Source organism: Pseudopipra pipra, chromosome 8 (genome assembly GCF_036250125.1).
Source record: "Pseudopipra pipra isolate bDixPip1 chromosome 8, bDixPip1.hap1, whole genome shotgun sequence".
In the NCBI taxonomy this organism is placed as follows: Eukaryota; Metazoa; Chordata; class Aves; order Passeriformes; family Pipridae; genus Pseudopipra; species Pseudopipra pipra.
This window is the reverse complement of record NC_087556.1, coordinates 9,320,258-9,340,639: the sequence shown is the minus strand read 5'-3', so window position 1 is coordinate 9,340,639 and position 20,382 is coordinate 9,320,258. Positions and strand designations below refer to the sequence as shown.

The 20,382-nt window shown below is 36.8% G+C and overlaps 1 protein-coding gene and 1 long non-coding RNA gene across 11 annotated transcripts in view; one reads left to right on the top strand and one right to left on the bottom strand.

The window, feature by feature from the left end:
* The window catches only part of LDB3 (LIM domain binding 3), a 116,992-nt gene that overhangs the window by 13,100 nt on the left and 83,510 nt on the right, over positions 1 to 20,382 (bottom strand). For 3 of the 10 annotated variants that reach the window (XM_064662453.1, XM_064662452.1, XM_064662457.1), the window contains 5 exons: positions 19,981 to 20,016; positions 18,388 to 18,585; positions 12,284 to 12,391; positions 7,825 to 7,872; positions 5,047 to 5,174 (listed from right to left, as the gene is read on the bottom strand). In XM_064662453.1, the coding sequence (XP_064518523.1) occupies positions 5,047 to 5,174; positions 7,825 to 7,872; positions 12,284 to 12,391; positions 18,388 to 18,585; positions 19,981 to 20,016 (518 nt within the window). Of the gene's footprint in view, positions 1 to 5,046; positions 5,175 to 7,824; positions 7,873 to 12,283; positions 12,392 to 14,033; positions 14,205 to 18,387; positions 18,586 to 19,980; positions 20,017 to 20,382 lie in introns of all 10 variants that reach the window. The other 7 variants (XM_064662463.1, XM_064662454.1, XM_064662455.1 and 4 more) reach the window with 7 other exon arrangements.
* Positions 1 to 20,382, top strand: part of LOC135417865 (uncharacterized) — a 64,551-nt gene that overhangs the window by 22,230 nt on the left and 21,939 nt on the right. The window contains exon 3 of the long non-coding RNA XR_010432252.1: positions 19,759 to 19,911. This is a non-coding gene — a long non-coding RNA (uncharacterized LOC135417865). The remainder of the gene's footprint in view (positions 1 to 19,758; positions 19,912 to 20,382) is intronic.

Genomic DNA, 20,382 nt, shown 5'->3' with positions numbered 1-20,382 from the left:
GAAAACAAAGTGAATGACTGAAAAGAAGCTTGGACAGTTGAAGTGTTTTGCCCAAATGAGAGAGCACAGATTCAGGAACAGAAGCCAGTTCTGCTGCAGTTTAGGCAGACATTCTGCATAAGAGATCCCAGCGCCAATAAAATGATGACCAAATACAACATGGACAGTTTTAAGGGGCTTGCAGTTAAAAAGATATTTCAACCGGATCTTTCTGAATAATTAAGTGAGAAATTAAGTGGTGAGATTATGTTCTACTTAACACTCCTCCCTTAGCCCACATCCTGCTACATGGAGTAACTTGTACTTGTTATTGGCAATTTGCAGGTGCTTAAATTGCATTTATATCAATGCACTACAATCACCCTCATGATCTTCTTTTTATCGAGGTCAGAGTTGAATCTAATGTATTTTCTTGATAAAACTTTCTTATTCTACAGTCTCAACAAGTTTCTGCTTCAAAAACTGTATCCCACCTTAGCTTGAGGCTTCCTTTTTTTTTTTCACTTGGAAACGGTAAACAGTGTTTAAAGATTTCAGAACAGAGTTTATATGCAATCTCTTTAGATCCTGAGGCTGTTGCTATTTATGTATTACACTATTAAGATAGGCAAAATTAGAAGGTAATATTTCATCTCTAATTGGTGAGTTCAAAAGGCTCCCACCTATGAGCCTCTCTAATTAAATAAGGTGACTTCTAGCTCACTTCATTTTGTGAAAGGATTCTCCCTCCCCTAAAAGTGAGCTGTGGTTCATGCAGAGGATGGCCATGTATCCCACAGAGGGCCTAACAAAATGGGCAGATATTCAAACCCAGAGTTCCAGAAAGGAAGAACAAATGCAGTCCAGGTACCATTTTTAGGATGTCTTTTTCTATTATTGTCTTTACTAAATTCAGCTTACAGGCTCTTTGTTTGTCCTTTTTTTTTCTTCCTTAATGTCACAGTGTTGGTGTTCTATTTTTCCAGTTTGTTTATTCCAACCAATACAGACTGAATATGATTTATCTGGGTTCAGATTAATCTAGACCCCTTTGAAGGATAACCACTGGGGAAAAGTCTTCGTCTTTCATTCTCTCTACCTTCTCTTTATTTTTGCTCTGTCTTTTCTACTTGCTGCGGTAAAATAAAGCAACCAAATAGGATTTTTTTTCCAGTTACTGAAAGAAAGTACCAGAGGAATTATTGCAAAATGACAAATATTGGGTGTTTGCAACTGGTCTGAGTTCTCTTTTCAGCTGTTGTAATTTAATTTTACAGGCTTGATTTCTTACAATACATTTTCCCCCTGTGAACAAGCTGCAACTAGTATTGATTTAAAATAATGTCATTGCAATGTATTGGAAAGATTTCACTTACTTTGAGATTTTGGCAGTTGTTATTAAGAAGGCATTATTATCTTAGAATTATATCCCTAAGCTTATTTGAACAACTTTTTTGTCTTAGTAGCTACTGCCATACACATTCACCTTGCTGCTTTATGTATTTCCAAGTCTTTCAGCATATATGCAGCAGAAAAAACGGGCTGTTTGCTGCTGGAAAAGTAATAAGATTCAGTATATCAGAGAATATATTCTTAAAATATCAGTATTGTATGAGCTGACCACTACCTGTTAAAAAATTAATACTTTAAATAATTCAGTGAACTAACCTCTATCACCCTGTTTCTCTCACCCCTCAGATTCTCTTAGAGAAGGAAAGAATGAATGGGATTATTTTTATCCTGAGAGAATGGCAGGAGAAGAGGTCTCTTAGCAGCAGCAGGAACAAGCCAATTCTTTGCTTCCAGGGAATTTGGAATTCTCCCCCTCAATGTAGTATCAATGGCTATTTTCCCTCCAGACAAACAGATACGTTACCAAAGACTCATTTAGTAAAGATTGATGTAGTCTCAAATGCTTTAGTCATAGACCAGCTCACATTGTGAGAACAATTTTCCTTTTTTTTTTCTTTGTTAGTAGATGACATAAGTTATTCTTTATTATTTTCAGTAACAAATTAAATTCATAACCACAACTGATTTGGCTTGTTCTAGACTTAGTGGCCACATCCTTGAAGCTCAAAGTCTTCCTGTACACTGTTACAGAATACAGTAGATGACAGACAGAGCAGATGATGCTTTATAAGGAGACACTATTCTTATTCAGAAGAATTAAAAATGAAATTATATGTAGGCTGCTGTTTTAGTAATGAAAGTTCATTAAGGTCTGTGGGAATCTGTCTACCAATTTCTAAAGGAGCAGATCAGGCCTTTATGCTTGACCACTTTGCATACACGAGTAGTCCTATTTGGACGTGGGGATTCAAAAGGAAAGATCTGCTTTCTTATACTTAGGTATCATGTTACTTTGTGACACAAAACTGGCGTTTGAATTCCTTGGAATATGCGAAAGAGCTATCCCAGTCTGGGAAAGTCAAGGGGAAAGGAATACACAGGGATACCCTGCCATCTAGTGGACCTTGTTCAGAAGAGACGTCTATACGCCTTTTAAAAATGAGATTTTAAAGGGTCGTGAAATTTAGGGAAAAGATTTTAGTGTTCACAGCTTTTCCTATAGGAAGAAAACAAAGATTTTTGGCAGCAGAAAATTCCCACGTGAGTTAGGTTAGTCAAAATTTAGACCTCCTGATTACTCCCATCTGAGCCAGATACTTAATTCAGTTTAATTTTGAGGTTTGTTTCAGTGTAAACAAGATTTAGCCCTTTTCTGGTTTGTTGTTTTTTTGGTTTTTTTTTTTTTTTTCCCCAATCTGAGACAGATTAAAAGAGTCTTGTAAATCCTTCTAGTGACTAAATCAGGTTTCTTCCTATTGCATACACGGGCCTGTTGGTGGGTGTTGCAATCTGGAAGTTGGTGCCCCCCATTTTAAGGGAAGCCGGTCATGTCACTCCCATGGACACTGACGGCTGCATAAAGACATTCCACCTCTAATTTCTACACTGCAAATTCTCCCAGCAACCTCCACTATTTCAGCCTTTTCACACAGTGGATTCACGAAAACAGATGTCATTTGTTAAAGTGAGAGTGCAGTTATTGCAAAAGCCTGAGTTTGCACTTAGGAAGAAAAAGGTGTATTTTCTGACATATGTCATAAATTGAGAACAGCTGGTCCTCTCAGATTGAGGTTGCATTTTACACTGCAGAACAGAATTTATATGTGTTGACAAAGCTGGGTGAGGAAGTTTTTTAACTGTCTTGATGGTTTGTTTCTAAGGACTATTCATCTTTCAGGTCTGTGGCAGGAAATTTCTTCCCAAAGAAGAAACTTCTTCCCAAGTGGCAATTTCCCATTTGCTCAGGACTGCAGCTGTCTCCAGGGCCAAGTCATGTTCCAAAACCAGTGTGAAGTGCTACTACATCAAATATATAAAACTTAAAAAAGGTGTCAAAACAAACCCCAAATATCTTCAATAAAATATCCGTCTGGAATCTCTTTTGCACCTGAGTCACAGAATCACAGAATATTCAAAGCTGGAAGGGACCCACAGTGACCTTGGTGTTCACTTATGAAAGTATTTCAGAATCCTTCATTGGATATTTCAAACTCCTGAACAACACAGGGAGACTTACTCTTTCTTTCTCTGCCATCTACTTAAGCTTTTATTAGGAGGCAATAGGGCTCAAAATCAGCAATATAAGGAACTTCAAAATAAAACCAGCAATGTAAGGAAGTGCAAAGAAGATGCCCAACCCAGGGGAAAACAAAAGGATTGCCTCTTATTTCAAGTTGAGTTCAACAGCCAGCTTTTTCTTTAACAGATACAGCTAATAATTGCAAATAGCTGCAGATTTATTTCTGTGGCAGGCCTGTATATTGAGAACTGGAGTTCACACTTCCCCCAAATGAGCATGGAGTTTAGTATCAATCAGTGTATTTAGGAGATATTTTGACTTGCCATAGTTTTTGCATTATTGAAATAAATCCTCTGTCTCCATCTTTCCTTTTACAAGTCAAAAATAGTAACATTTGCCTTCAGTGAGAACACGGTATAGGCTGACACAATTAACCAAAAGCAAATGAGAAAAAACTGAAGGTTTATTTACTTGGAGATCCTTAAATAGCTTATGATAGCTCTTTTCTAACTTGGCTTTTTCCACCTTTATGTCTCAAATATAAAGATCAATCAATTGATTTGTCTGGCTGCTTTATGTCTAAGTAAAATTTCTACATTTGTTTAATTTCAGTAGATCCAGAGATAGACCATTACAGAATATAGAGTTTAGGACTCTTAGAATTCTTGGCCTTTTCGTATTTACTTGACCGTCAAGATATAAATCAGCTTTTTAGTTCTCTTGCTAAGATCAGAAAAACCTTAAATTTGAAACAGAACTGTATTTAGACTTATATCACTGCCTCATTTAATTTGTTCATTTTGAAGGTTCACATTTTGGTCATCAATGGCTTTAGAAGTTCACTCCATTTGTAACACATTAATACAAAGGGAATTAAAATAATATCAAGGAGCATATTTTTCACATGAATGACTAACCAAATATATTCCTTCAGTTACCAGACCTCTGGAAAATGGAAGCAAAGCATTATGAAGTACATGAATACGTTATTCTTTATTTCAAATGTAAGCCTGAGTTTGAGGAGTTCAATATATGGCCTTATCTATTTTGCAAATACATTCTACTCAAGATAACTCCACTTATTTTATCTTACTCCTGAATTGTGCATTCTTCAGCTAGTTTATCAATTCTGTAGTGTCACTGGGCTCCTAACTGTGTTATTTTCCAGTTGTATTTCTTCTGAAAAATCAGGCTACACATATTTTATCACAGACTTTTCCCTCGCTTTCGTTCTTTCTCCTCCATTTGTTCCACATTTTACCTCTGAAGCAGAATACAAACACAACAAAATCCTCGACCTTCAGATAATTTGAACCAAAACTAGCAGCTAGCAGCATTTAGTCCCATGTTTATAAATATTTTCTGATACATCTGTGCCCTATTGCAAAATGTGCATTCTTTGCATTTTCTTTCTCTGAAAGAAATGTGTGTGCATTTTTTTTCTGGATCCTTTCAGTACTTTGAAGGCACCTTACCTGGCTGGTAGACAGAGGGCTTTATGCTGGCAGTGGTAACAACTCTTGGTTTTGAAGTACCAGAAGCAGCAGGACTTTCACCGTAGCTTCCAGAAACTGGTATTGGTGTATATGACTGGCTTGTGTTTCTAAAAGCAAAATGCAGGTGTGAACAACTTTATAAACAGCAAAAGTTACTGATAAAGAAGTAACAGATCTGGCAGCGTCCAAAGCACTCCAAGAGGAACAGTCCATGAGAGCTACAGAGAGAATACTGTGAGATCCATCAGTCTTTATCACTGCTAAGAAAGGCTGAGACAATTGTATTAGCTGAATAGGGATTTTAAATAATGCCAATTTGCTCTTGCTGTCACAGAAAATAGCTTACTGAGGGAATATGACAAATTTGGAACTCTGAGTTTAACAAGGGATCAGACTTCAGGAACCTGCCTACAAAATGTCTGTTTTCTGTTCCTCTACAAACAAAAAGGCCCAGTCTTGTATAAGATAAATCAATGAGAGGTATCTTGACTTAAAAATACACTTGCTCAGCACAATTACTACTACTACAAATCCTAACTATATGTGTTGTACTCCTTTCAAAAATATCATAGTGACCTTTAAAAAAACATTTCTAAAACTAACTCTTTTCACCATTTAGACTGAAACCACAATTTGTGTTAATTTTCCCAATGTTCAGGTTCAGCCTACCCAAAAAACACGATAGGCAATATTATGATGTGATTTCTGCATTCTTAGATTAAAAACATTTGCTCAGAATTGCAAACATCCATAAGAAACAGTTCTTCTCTATTTCATGGCTTGGACGGTGATTCTCAGTTTGATTACAATAACACATTGAAATATATCCCTCTTCTATTTGCCTTGGGATGATTCTGTTTGTACTGTCTGTGCTTCACAGACCACTAAAAGAGCATCATAATGAAAGCAAGCAAGAGAGAAGAAAGAAGTACAAGGAGGGGAAGCAACAGAGACCCAGATGTGTGCAGTAAAAAGAACCATTCACTACAGAACATCACTTACTCACCCCAAAAACACAGTTTTACTTCCTTTTTCCTTTCAGTTTCTCTGTGTGAACCACATCCCTATCCATCTGTGCTGACAGTTTAGGAGTTATTTACACAGTGGCTTTTTCTATAGGAAAACATTTGTCAGCACATGAAAACAAGTGTCCAGCTTTGCCAAACTCTTGGTCCATCTTGGCTTTTACTTTCTTTAACAGTGGAAACAGATGCTGTCTGGAGGAAACACGTTATAATTTTATGTGGCAAACCCAGCAAATTTCCTCTAGTACAGATAAAAAACAAACATTCTGACAAACGGAAACTTCTGATTTTTAATTTTGAACAAAATAAACCTATGCTCACAATGTAGCTTTTTGCTGCTCTGACAGTCCTCCTACTATATAGATCTAGTTTGCATAGCATTGCTGCCTCAGGCTGATTTATTTTGTCTATTTAGCAAGACCTAGAAACTTAGCTATTGCTACAATGGCAATAGTTAATTATTTCTGTACCTACTCTAGGGCTTAGGGCTGGATTTGGGTCCACTATACCATGAGTGAACAGGAATCTCCAAGATAAACTGTTTTAGGGGGTTTGTATTCACTGTAAGTTCTGTTGTGAATTGTGCTGTGATTTTGTAACAGTCAAAGCTGTTGTAAGCACAGTAATACTTTTTATTTTCCCTTTTTACCATCTATTTCCTGTTGCTACCTCCCCATCTGTGGTGCCTAAGAACAGGCTGTACTTGGGGTCAGTGGACAGAGGGTCATTGCTGCTACCACAGCACAGACAGGGAGATGTACACTGCAGGCACACTGGATCCACACACAGCTTTCAACATGCCATTACCTTAACACATGATCTAAAGAATGTTCCTTGATTTAAAATCTACTATTCAAGGTAAACCAGACAGATCAGTATCTACAATGTGGATTAAAAGATGTTAAATCACGTGTCATACAGCCTTAATCTGAAGATGTCATACAGTCAGGAAAGTCTACTCCCAAATGCACAAGTCCATTGGTTGGAAAGACTCATTTGAATCTCCCTCAGTGCACAAAACACATAAAGAAGTTCTGAGCCAGATCAGTGATACTTAAGACTGTCATGAAGAAAAAGGGTTATTCAAAATTCAAGTGTTTCCCAAATGTAATAGCATAGTGAAACCATGCCACTGGATTTCCTTCTGTGGTCAAGAGAAATGAAGTTGAAAAACAAAAACACACACAAACACCCACGCGTTCATAATACCAAAATCATAGCAAAATTAAAAGAAGTATTAAACTCTTTTAGATGTTTATGATGCATATTAAATACGGTAAGAAAGATAAAAAGGCTTGTCAAAGAGAAATAAAGTGTTACACTACATCATTAAGGGTTTTAGTGAAGTTAAAAGATTTATCAGAATTTCTGCTGAAGAGAAGGAAATGGCGTATGATTAAAAGAAAGAAAAAAAAGTAAGAAGAAAGAAGGAAATTAAGAAAAAATAAAAAGATGTCCTAAGGACCAAAGATGCTTTAATGGATCAGGAAGCACTGGCATCTCGAGAAGCAGTGAAAGCAACCTTACTGAATTTATCTGCAGCAGTCAATGGCAGGTGACAGGCAGCGAATTAAATACCGGCTCTGAAAACTATTAGTTGTCAGAAAAAGAAAGAGTAAATTTCTACGCAGATCATTTTTATGTTAACGCTTTACTAGATGCTTACTAGCAGCAATAAACTGGTTTGTTAAGTGCTTTTAAGGTAGAGTAGCTGCACAAAATATTTTTATACCTCTTCTGTGACTGGTAGCTGATGGAGGTGGAAGAATGCCGGTTGAAACTAAAATGAGACAAAAGTTGTATTTGAAAAAATATACAAAAAAATTTGGGATATCTTCTCCTACCATAAATTTCCTATGAATAAGAGGTGCTCTCAAGTGCTAAAGTAAACAACATGTACATATTTATATGAATAAGAGGTGCTCTTAAGTGCTAAAGAAACCAACATGTCCGTATTTATAATCATATAAGATCGGCATTACATTACATTTTCTTTTCTCATTTAAAGCTAGGAATCACAGTGAAACCTGAATAATGGTAACATAAGTAAAGGAGGTTAGTATATTGCTCCCTAAGCCACTCTCATCAGGTCTGCTTGTTATTTGGTTGTGGAATTTCAGTTCAACCACTGGACTGTTGGATTTGACATTCACCATTTATTTGTATTAGCAAAAAAAATAAGTATGAGGGATAAGCTTAAATTGCAGCAAATCTTAGAAGCAAACCTTGAATGAACTAAAGGCCAAAGATAGGTACGTTTCCAGCTTATGAGGCACCTGGGAGAACCCCATGGAAAGGACAGGCTGGAGTAGCTGAAGCAAAAACCCATCACGTTCAACTTTGCCCTTGCAGAACCATTTTCTTGGGGGAACAGCATCATTTCAGAACATAAATGAGTCATTTACACAAATACAGGAAGTACTTAAAAGCCTGCACAATGTTTGGTGTGAGAAACAAGGCGATTCAGAATGAACACAGCTCCTGTCTAAGTGCAGAGCAGTGCAGGACTACCTGGCATCAACCCCATCCCGTGGGAGCACAGCCCACATTTGCCAGAATTACCAGAAGCCTATCACATGTCAGATATTTTCCTAACTTCTGGAGAAGTTTTTCTTCCCTTTACCACGGACACAGTGCTTGGATTAAAATCCCAGGATCAGAAGCTATACCTTCCTTAAAACCATAATCGTAACTCTTTCTACTGTTCCTCCTGGTTTTGTACTCCCAGAGTTCTGTCTCATGAGGTGCCTTGCTTCAACCCTCCAGATGGAATAACAGATGCATAAAGAGCTTCAGGTTTATTTAAAACCCTCCTGCTATGCTTTGTTCTTCGTAAGCAAGATCATACGTGAAAGTCAGATAACATTTCAGATGTAAAAGTAAGAGTAACACAGTCGATTAAGGATTAATGACTTCAAACATTCCTCTTTAAGAGCATTAGAAAGATTTTACTCAGGTTAGAGGTTATGCATATGGCTTTGCTCACAGAAGCAAAATTACTATAGAACTGGATCTACCAAAGTTTGAAATCATATTCAAATAGTTAAGGATATTAAGATATCAAGAAATCCTTCTGCATTTTCTTGGTGGACCTTTTTCAGCCATCTAGAAGGAATAAAAACCAACCCAAACACTGGAACAATGGTGGTAAAATCTTAGCCTCATCTTCCTGAGAATGTTTTACAGGATAGGGACAGTATTGTAACTAAGGTCATCCATATTTTATTCTGGAATAAAATTATATGAAATGCTCAGTGCTTCTCTGGTGTATGTGAAGTCGAAACTGGATTTTTATGTCCATATTTTGGTATGCTAAAGCACTGTTTAATTTCTAAATGAACACTATCAGATGCTCAAAAATTTGACTTATAAATTTATTTAGAAGACAGTTTTGGTCCCTTGTGTTTGAATACAGTAGCTATAACATACAACCATTTTTAAAACGAACATGGAAGTAGTGCACAAAGATAAAGAACCTAATTCAGCTGCAACACAGCCCTCCAAAACCAACCAACCAAACTGAGTTTGCTCCTTGTACCTGATAATCAGGGAACCAAATTTTTACAAGCCCTACAAGTTTCTGATTTGCCTTTATGTCCCAAGGCTTGCTGAAGCTCAGACAGTAACATCTGCCTGTTGGTAACAGCTTGAAGTGTATGTCAGCATCAAACCTCGTGTCATCCATTGGCAGTAAGATTTCAGGGCAGCAGCATATGAAGTTGATGTGCTGTAGATCTGAAGTCTTTGACTTAAATCATTGCCAGGCACAAACAAGAGGTTTTAGGGGTCCGATTAAAGCACTGCTTTTTCAAAAGGACAGCGATTTTTCATAGATTCACAGAATCTTTCAGGTTGGAAGAGACCTCAGGAAGAGTCTTATCTAACCTCCCGCTGGAAGCAAGGCCAGCTCTGAGGTCAGGTAAGGTTGCTCCATGTTTTATCCAGTGATGTCTTGAAAACCTTCAAGAATGGAGAAACAGCCTCCCCAGACAACCCATTTCCTTTCAAAGGGGCAGGAAAGGGGAAAATGGTCCATGCCAATCTAAGGCAGGAAATTTACTTCCAGTTCCAATGTCTTAATATCTCAAGGTGATCTTTTTATCCTCATTACTCATTAAAATTGTGTTTCACACCGATTAGTCCATACCGATACATAAACACAAATGAATTTATAGTTTTAAGGCCTCACACTGCTTCCCTTCTCCCCATTAAATGGATATGAAATTAAAGGGAAATTAAAGATGCTCAATCAAGAAATACACTAGCTCTAAGACAGTCATGCAAGGAGTGACAGCAAATACTGGCTATCTTTATATTAATTTATTAGCTGTTTATATGTAAATTATACATAGTTGTTGCTTAACTTGTCCCTGCCTATTGCAGGGGTATTGAAACTAGATGATTATTAGGTCCCTCCCAGCCCAAACCTTTCTATGATTCTATGATTTCCAAGACAGCAATGAAAACATAGCTCTTATGGAAGATTTATAGGGGTCCTAAGACGTAGAGTGGTGAAATGTGAATAGGTGTGCTCTGTCTGGCCAGAGTAGTCACCAAAGCCTCAATTTAATTTACCTGAGTATAAGAGGCTTTTAACTGCCTCCTACAACAACTACGTAGAACCCTCTTTTCACAGAGATATGTGATCATTCCAGCTGACTAAAAGAGACTTGTTAGTAAAGCAAACAGTGGATTAAATACTTCTGGTGACATTTAAGAGTCTAATTGTACCAGAAGATTGAATGAAAAAGTGTTAGGGTATTACTTCTGCAAAGCATAGTACTCTCCTTTGTGACAAGCAATATGACAAGAGCAAATGGCCTCAAGTTGGCCAGGAGAGGTTCAGGTTGGGTATTAGGAAAAAAATTTCTTCACTAAAACATCTATCAAGCATTGGAACAGGCTGCCCAGAAAAGTGGTGGAGTCACCAGTCCTGGAGGTATTTAAAAGATGTGTAGATGTGGAACTTAGGGATGTGGTTAATGGTGGACTTGGCAGTGCTGGGTTAACAGTTGATCTTAGAGGTTTTTAAACAATTCTATGATTCTCATGATGTAAAAATTAGGTCCTTGTAATGGACACCTCTAAATAGCTCATCACTTTGGAATTTTGAAAGTTCATACTTAAAACTAGAAGTCAATGGCAGTAAACACCTCTGCATCTGTTTTACCTTCTATTCCCAGTAACATTCTGGTGACATTCACCAGCTCCTTGAAACTAGTTATGATTAGTGTACTTCCACTCAAATAAATGGAATTACATCAGCAGTTAATTTTATTTCTTATGTTTTATTAGCTCCATACGGGAATTACTTCCCCTATGTAACTCCCACAGCTGTAAACAGACACGTTTACATTCTGAAACTGAAAACTCTCGTGTTGTGTTCTGTAGGTGTTTCATTTTTGCATTGGTTTCAGTGATGTGAAGCCCATCAAAATGCTTTCAAGTACTACCTATGCACAGCACTGAACTGCCATTTTCTGTGATTTTCTGAGAAAGATCATTATACTTGATGTGAAGCCATCAAACTTGCACACTTTGTTCATTCCAAACATCCCCTTTGGGTGATTCCTAACTACCTTCTTATGTAAAGATAAGAGGGACATGGATAATTACAGTCTCAAAAGCCTTGCTAGTTTTTTGTTATTTCTGAAGACTGTTCAAATGAATCTTAAAATCTGCTGTTTTCTCCTCTGTTAGTTTTGTCAAAGTGTTAATGAAAGCAGTGAAAAGGCTTAGAAGTGAGGCAGTACAGCAGCATCCTCTTTTTCTAGTGAGAGAAGCTACCTTTCCCTGTCACTGGTCTTTCACTAGTCATGATTAAGAGCATAATAAAAGGTTTGTGATCCCTGTGATCCTATGTTTTCACCAAGAAAAAAAAAAGGTCCATCATTCCCACCCAGTGTAACTAGACAAATACTTTGATTTTAGGATGGCAAAAGCAGCACAAAGCAACCAACTGAAATACCTTTGTTCCAAAAGGACCTTTTGGTCACATATCCTATATCTAAAACTTAGTTGTTTCCCCGCTCGGTTTTCATGTGAAAGATAAGGAAGGAGGCCACTGCTTCAAACACATCGTGCTTTCAACAGTCTCTGCCAAGTCAATCTCTTAAGAAACTGAAAACCTTAAATCAGAGAGCATAACACAAATCAAACCAAATTAAGTTAAGAGAGCTTTACAGATATACCTAGACTGAGATGAGATAGCAGATGAAATAGTGGAAGCTGCTAATGACATGTTCTTGGACCCATGGAAAGGCTTAGGCTGTGAAAGAGAGCTGGGGGCTGCAAGTACTCTGCAGAAGACACAGTAAAAGCATGAAAGCATGAACAAAATGATTGAACAGGGACAAAAATCATGACATCACAACCAAGCTCTGTCGGAGTTCAGATACAGGAGGACTGCTGCATAGTTACCAGGAACAGGTTTTCTGTAGCATACATCTGCAGAGTTACAGAATAGCACAACCAAGCACATTCCTACAGAACACAAGACAAAATGCACACATTATGTAAAAACCTTAAATCCAGACTCTACTGATAACTAAGAAAGACAGTATTACAGGACAGGACTTTGTCAGTGATACATGCTTTTATCTGCAAGATCTGAAGATGTTTGAGTCCGAATATAAGATAAAAATTTTAATATGCAAACAGTACCAGACAGAAGATTCTGATATTTAAAACAGAAGTAATTGAAATGATTAGTTTTGTAGAGGCATTTTTTTGTTTGAAGCATATACCAGTTAATCCATTTTCTTCATGCTACGATTTCAACTGAGGGATAAAAGTTACTTAAACCTTATCATTATTTCATGTGAAAGTGCCTTACAGCCCAGTTCTGAATTACAGTATAATACCTTACTCAAACTTCCTCTGCTGGCTGATTGATTTTCTTGCACTGGAATAAAAACACTGGATCCTGGTAGGTCACAATTAGGTAAAAACTGACCAAAGTTCTTTCCCAAATCTTCGTTCACGAAGACTGGCCATGAACTTATACATATATAATGCAAGTCAACTTGCAAAAAGTAATCAAAAAGTAGAGCCAAGAGAACATCTCCAATTCCATTTATACACATTTAAGACAACTGGCTACAACTGAGGTCTTGGTTAAAGTAGTTTACATTACTGGAAGTGTGCTTTTCCTTGGCTTTGTAAAGCATGCTAAAACATACATCTTTTCAGAATATTCATGTAGCAAACCCCAAAGATAAAAGAATAATATGCACCAAAGGAATTCACTCTTACTATCTCTAAAATTACTGTAACATAAGTGACAGCTGTATAAATCCCACAGGTTTCCTCACATGATGTCTGACAGCTTTTAATATACAACTGTAACTCCCACTGTACTACAAGTGTTACAAGTGCTCACCTCCTTGAAACTCACTTGAGCTCTAAGGCTAATTCTCATTAGAGAAAAAGTATTAGATAAATCTAATAGAAATTACTTAACTTACAGAGCAAGTCAATCATCAAATGTCCACCATGTTTTACTGATATCTGCTATGATAGGCTGAGCTCAACCACGTGAGTAAATGACTTCTTTTAATTTTCCTTTTCATGTCCTACTGCAGAAAGACTATTAAAAGAACCTTCATTCACATTATTAAGAGAATCTTCACTCACTGTAACTACTATGAGGAGTTGTTCTGGCTTTATTACAAGTGATGAAAAAACACCTCTAGTTTTAACCCTTGACTTGCTTTCTGAAAACAAAGTTATATTTTCGGAGCTGTTTTATTTCGCAAATGCTTTGCAAACATGAGCAACATACCTAAAAAAACCCCAAAAAACAAACAACCAAAACAAAACACCAAAATATATAAAAGCATATAAAACAGGTTGCAGCTTTTCATACCACATTCTGAAGTGAAGAATGTGTATGCAGCATTTCCAGAGCCATATGGGGGCAATAAAGCAATGAAGCATTACCTTTGGAAGGAGGAGGAGAACGACTCCTGCACTACTGAGGTGGCTGCTGGTGGTGTCATCAGGCTGGCTGGATTTTGAGCAGCAGTAGCAGGCTGAGGTGCTGAAGCGTGTGGTGCAGGAGCAGCAGAAGTGGTAGACACCGGAGCATGCTCGACAGGGGGACTAATTAGACTTAAATTAAATAAAACAAGAAGCATCTTAAGAAGGCACACATTTAAATGTAGAGCACAAAAGCTACTATGTTTGGACCTGCAAACATAGTAGCAGGCTGGGTTACTGAGGGAAAAGCACAATTATGCAAAGAAAAAAAAGGCATTTATTCAGCCTTTTCCGCTGTGCAGTTAAGACTGGAATGCACTTTTGGTCCTGCTTGACTGAAATTTATCCCAGGTGTTACACAGCACTTTAGTCCTGCTCCCACTGAAACCTGTGGCAGGAAATGTGGCATGGAGGACTTAAATGGTTGCAAAGAGCCTGTCACAAATTCTTTGAGCTTGGATAATTTTCATCCAACATTTACTCCTGGAACTGAAGTTTATATTAGCATAAATTTTTTAATTAGATGAAGAAAAGCAATTTAAAGGGTATTATCACAGTCCTGTGCCAGCAGGTTTCCTGCAAATTCTGATAATCTAGAAATCCAGTCAGCACAATTTTCTGTTGAGTTCCATCAGTTTTGTGCAATCTGGGTAGTGGAAAGATGTTTAAAAGGAGTCCCTTCATCTCTGACCTGAATTCACCTTACATTACACTGCCCAACCCAAATAACAATGAGATGCCCCTTCAAACACAGAACAATATATAAAATACAAGGGGATGATGTAGCATAAAATTTTACTATGCTAGTTTTAAAATCACGTGGGTGATGAGCATGAGTTCTTATCCTTGTGGCCCCCTTGAACTATTGTGGCACAGATTACTTGGAGCAAAGGAATATTAATTTTCTTCATTTTTTCTTTATTTGATTGCAGATAAATGAGTTGAAATGAATAATAATAATCTAGTCTGGTATCCTGTGGCCATTTTAGTAACCTACTGAACTACCAGTGTCTTTCATCACCCAGTGCTTATGAACATACTTCAGCCTGAATTACTCATCTCTTACAGACAGACAAATGGGGCCAAGTTATCATGCAGCTTTGCAACATAGTTTAGTCAAAGTCATCCACTGCTAAGAAAAGAACCAGTCTTTTGGGAGTTTCAGTTTATTGTCTTCCATTAGCTCTTACATGAAATGAAAAAAAAAAAACCAAAATAAAATCACTGAAAACATTCAAGTTATTTGATGACTGTTTCACTGAACTTAATATCAACAGAATAATAATATTAATAATATGTCCATTCATCATTTTCTTGTCAATAAACCTAATAAAATAATTTAAAGCAATTTAAAATTTAAAAAGGAGAAAGAAGAAAGAGAAAAACTTCATTATTTTGTGTTTAGGCAGATTTTAGTGTGGATCTTATTATTATCCACAGAACAAATAAGCCACTAAAAAATAACAAATTGCAACACTATTTTGGGGCAGAAACTTTGATGACAATACAAGCATATGTCCCCTAGGCATAAGGGATGTTTTTTGTGATGCTGTAGATTCATTTTCTTTAGTAGTTATCCAAATACATACTTTTTTTTTTAAATCAGAGCATTACTGTACATAGTTGTCTTGTCCATGAGCAGCGGCTTAAGAAAATTATGGATATATTTATACTTCTTTAGACCTAACACAGAAGCATATTGTTCTTACAAATCACTCCTATCAGGGTGATGGAATTCTGTGCTTCTCTTGCACAAGGTACAAAATGCCCCAAATACTTGTTCCTGAGCACAGTAAGTATCAAATAACAAAAGAAAGCTTACAGTTCCACCACTGTTTCTCAGCCAACCTTAGCCCTCAAGCATTCTTTCAGCACTTTTTCCTTAGCAGATTTACCATCCATTGTGCAAATTTTCTTTGTTTCAGCCATTCTACCTCATATTTTCTTTTTGCTTCTCTCAAAAGCGCTGACTTGGCAAGTTACACTCCTGAGGACCTAGAGTGAGTGCTTGGTACTTCAGAATTTGTGATACCCCTTGTTCTTAAAGGGACTGTCCCATTTCCCCTGTTCTTCTCCTCTTCTTGTACAGCTCAGTAGTCTAATGATGGTGTCTTAATTATTTTCTGTTTGATTAGCTGCAACAGAAGCGTGGTTGTTACACCCATAAATTTCAAAGTAGAATGTAACCCACAACAAAAGCAGAAAACCAGTATTTTCTCCCCTATGAATTTCATCTGCAATTATGTACCTAAGAAATGAGATCCCGAAAATACCCAGTTTGCAATTCTGGGTTTCAAATCATGACACCAAGTTTTGCAACTGTTTTGCAAAAGTTTGCCCATCGTAATATGCAGTCGAAATTCAGATCAGTTTTTCCATCTTGATGCATTTTATGATGCAAATTCTTCCAATTAACAAATAGACTATCAATTACAAAGCCTGTGCAGCAGAGTAGCTGAATATGATCCATCACAACTATGGGTCACAGGAGAGTCTGTTACTGAGTTTCAATACCTACAGGATTTTTTCCCCCCTGTGCCACAGTGGGTACTGGAATTATCACATTAAAAGGTGTGGAGTCACAATTTAGTACTTACATGTCTTTGATCTGGCAAACAGGAAAGGAGTGAAACTATGCTGAACATAAAAATGGAACTTCATATATGTCTTAAAAACAAACACAAGCTAGGATTCCACCTATTTTGTCTATTTGCACTGATGTCAAAGGGAATTTGCTACAGATTTCAAAAGATTCATGACTTCCTACTTTGAAGAGAAGAAAACAGTGAACTTACTTAATTGTAACACTCTCCAAAATGTTAATCAAAATACATATTCAGTGATATATACTGAAAAGAAAGTAAAAAATCCCAAAAACCTGTATGTGAGGACAAGGACCTGTGTGGAGACAGATTTGAATGGAACAACCCATGTAAATAAAATAAATGCAAATATACTGAAGTACCTTTTATAATTTAAAGAAAATACGAACAGATTTTATCTTGCATGGTGTTTGCAATATTTCTTTTTATATGGTTAAAGTGTTAGGGGCTTGATTGCCTTCCTTCATGGTAGAATATATTAATTAACACACCAAGGAATTGGAATAAATATAAATGAAGTAGATATAACCTTAAAAATCAGGGTGATTTTGTTCCATAAATGATATGCAGATGGTAACACTCTCAACTCAGCTTTCAGAAAGATCTGAAGACTAAATTGACTGGTTTTAATTTAACAACTATAAATTTTAAATAAATATTTAGATAGTCAAATAAAACAACCTTTTTTTTTCCCCTCAAGATTGCCTACTTTCTAGATTTTCAGTCTGATCTTTTTAGTTCTTCAGGTGCAGCAGAATTTTAAGAACTGATAAATGTGAGTGCTGCTTTATAAAATAGATAATATATTGCAACAGCTTCATTATTTCATGTTACAGATGAGCTTTTGGTTGGTTGGTTGGTTTTTAAATGCAGTCATTCTGTAGATTTTAGATCTTTCCAGTACTTTGTATTTTAAGGAAAATCAAAGAAAATCAAAAAAAATCAAACATCTTCATATTTGTGGTAACAAACATAAAAGTAAGTTAGGTGGATGAAAACAAACACACATGTCTTCTCAGCTGATTTTCACTCATGAAAAGGAACACAGATCAGTAGAGGTTAAGAGGATAATAATGGTTAACAACCATAATGAGAAAACACAGCAACAAATGCACTTTAAGATTTAGAAAAAATAAGTGCAGATTATACTTCTTTCTCTCAGTAAAGTCCTAAGTTCTGAGACTTTCTGTCCAAATAACAATCAAGTGGATTATTAAAGCAGTACTCAGTCTCCTTTATGTAATGCATGAAGGTTTCTTTGGTTTCTAATTCTCCAACATATCACATGTAAAAAATTGAATATACAGGAAATAAAAATTAAAATGGATAGGGAAAAAATATCTCTTATTGTAGCATTTGTAGAAAAAAGTGCCTGAGAATATGGTTAGAGAAAGCCATAACATGGAAGAGTCTTACATTTGAATATGGGAATGGTTGTAGAAATACAGTCAAAATAGAGAACTATCAGCTGCTGTTTCTCTGCTGAAGGTGCTTTATGCCTGTTGTCTCTATTTTATGCGTGATCCTTAAGAGAGCCACTGAAAACGTAACACCCACGTGAACTGGAAGTTTCTGGAATTGGTAGAACTTGAACACCTTCCTTTTAGGCAATGGGCATTTCCAGCTGAACTCCAGGAGTTAGAGGCTGTTATTACCAAACCACTCCAAAGCTCCAAACCAGGTCAGTTATGCAGTTACACATCACAGTGTACCTTTGGTTACTGGATGAAGCAAGAGGGACTTTCTGGCCAGCAGTGGCCTCCCTCTGACTTGTACCCGCTCCAAGCCTCACAGAGCCCTTGGAGGCCACTGGCTTGGCACTGTCAGTGTTGGCATCCCTGGTGGAGGGTTTAGGAGGATGCCAAATACTGGAGGTCACATACTGTGGCGCATGCGCAGTGTCTGCAGGCCTGGGTGACAGAGATTACAAGGGGGGTTGAAAATGAGGCATTTCCTAGGGAATAGCAGGTATTTGAGGAAGAGACAGAATTCCAGCCACAGAAGAAGCTGGAGATCATCATGGTATCGCAGATGAAGTAATGACAAATCTTGACAGTTCATTAGTTTATTACTGCTTAAGACCAGGAAAGGCTTGAAGAATTAAAAAGGTACCTTGTGTTAAATCTGGAAACCATATTGCTATGAATATCAAAATAAGACACAAAGCAAGGCTGTGATGATAATGGAGGTGAAGAAAAGCTATGGTATGACAAGTCACACAAGATTAAAGCAATGTAGTATGACACTAACACCAGTCATATATCAGAAATTGTTCCTGGTTAAATAAAATCATAGTTAAAAGAAAAGGAGATTTCAGTGGAGCAGCTGCACAGTCCTGTAGGTGGTTTTAAACAAATGAAACTGTTGGCAAAATGCTAAAGTATTCCTTGTTTTATACACTTTAATTTATATACAGCAATCAAGGCGTTTATTTCCTTCTATTTTCATAATTAATTTAAAAATAAAAATCAATTTTCCCTACTGTTTCAAGGCCAGTTGCCATTGCTTGTGTCACTAGTAACAAATAACACTTGCACTCAGATTTTAACTCCGTGCAACCTTTGTTAAAACGTGAGCAGTCTTATAAAGGAAAAAAAAATACAAAGTGGTTGCACATCTGAGGCAGGAATCAACAAGATAGAGGAAAGCAGAGAGGTAGAATTCATTTCATGACAAACTAATAAGAAGCATTTCTTTGCTCTGTGAAACTATTGGTCAGATTCACTCAAGAAATACTTGTATCAGTACTTGTGTGGTTTAGCACATGAACTAATAGAAAACAGCACATTTTTATCTGTAACTGCAAAATGTGCTGAGATCCTTTGGGAGAAAACAATTTGACATGAAAAACTTACTTACAGAGAGATTGTCTTGAACCTCATAACCCACTGAGGACAATCAATACATGCAAGAACCCGACATGTAAGAGTTCTTAAAATACCAAAAAGATAATCTTACTTAGATTTAAAAAATATCTTGAATGATCTAGGCAAAGTTTAAAATGGAAATTGTTCTTAAAACTCCACCACAAATTGATAATACTCCATTTCAAGAATATTTGCTAAAAACTTGTTATTTTTCAGGTTTGTAATTTCTGAGAAAGATGATCCCCACCTGTCCCATGTCACAGTGCTTCTTGAAGTCTGCATTAGAAAGAAATGTCTACTGAACCCACTTAGTTGAAGCCTCCACAGTCATCACCTGCTCAAACAGCGTACAAATTTCATGTTTTTGAGGTAAGAACAATAGGGGGAAAGTGGAGATAAACTCTTAATAGGAAGTAAGTCAAACACAGCAAACATTACCTGTTTTCTGATGCTGCTGCAACATTTTCCTTGTCTCTGTGAAAGGAGGGATACAGTGTGAATGAAGTAAATGCAATTGCCAGTGGTGGCAAGAAAACCCACCCAAAACCAACCAAGGAGAAAGAAAATGGGTTGAGCAGAAATGTTTGGTTGCAAAAAGCATCCTAGAGTGGTTGCTCATAAATATAGTTGTGAGAAATCTCTTCAGCTTTCCAGGTGAAACCCACCAAATATACAAGTCTACTGCATATTGCTTCTTATAATTATATGCTTCTTATCAGTTGCAAACAACTTTGTTTCAATAATAAAGTAAAAGGAAAATTAACAGTTACAAATTAGATGTTGTATGCCTGCTTTTAATTTCAGGAATAGTCTTGATTTTAATAAGTTCTCCTTAAAAAA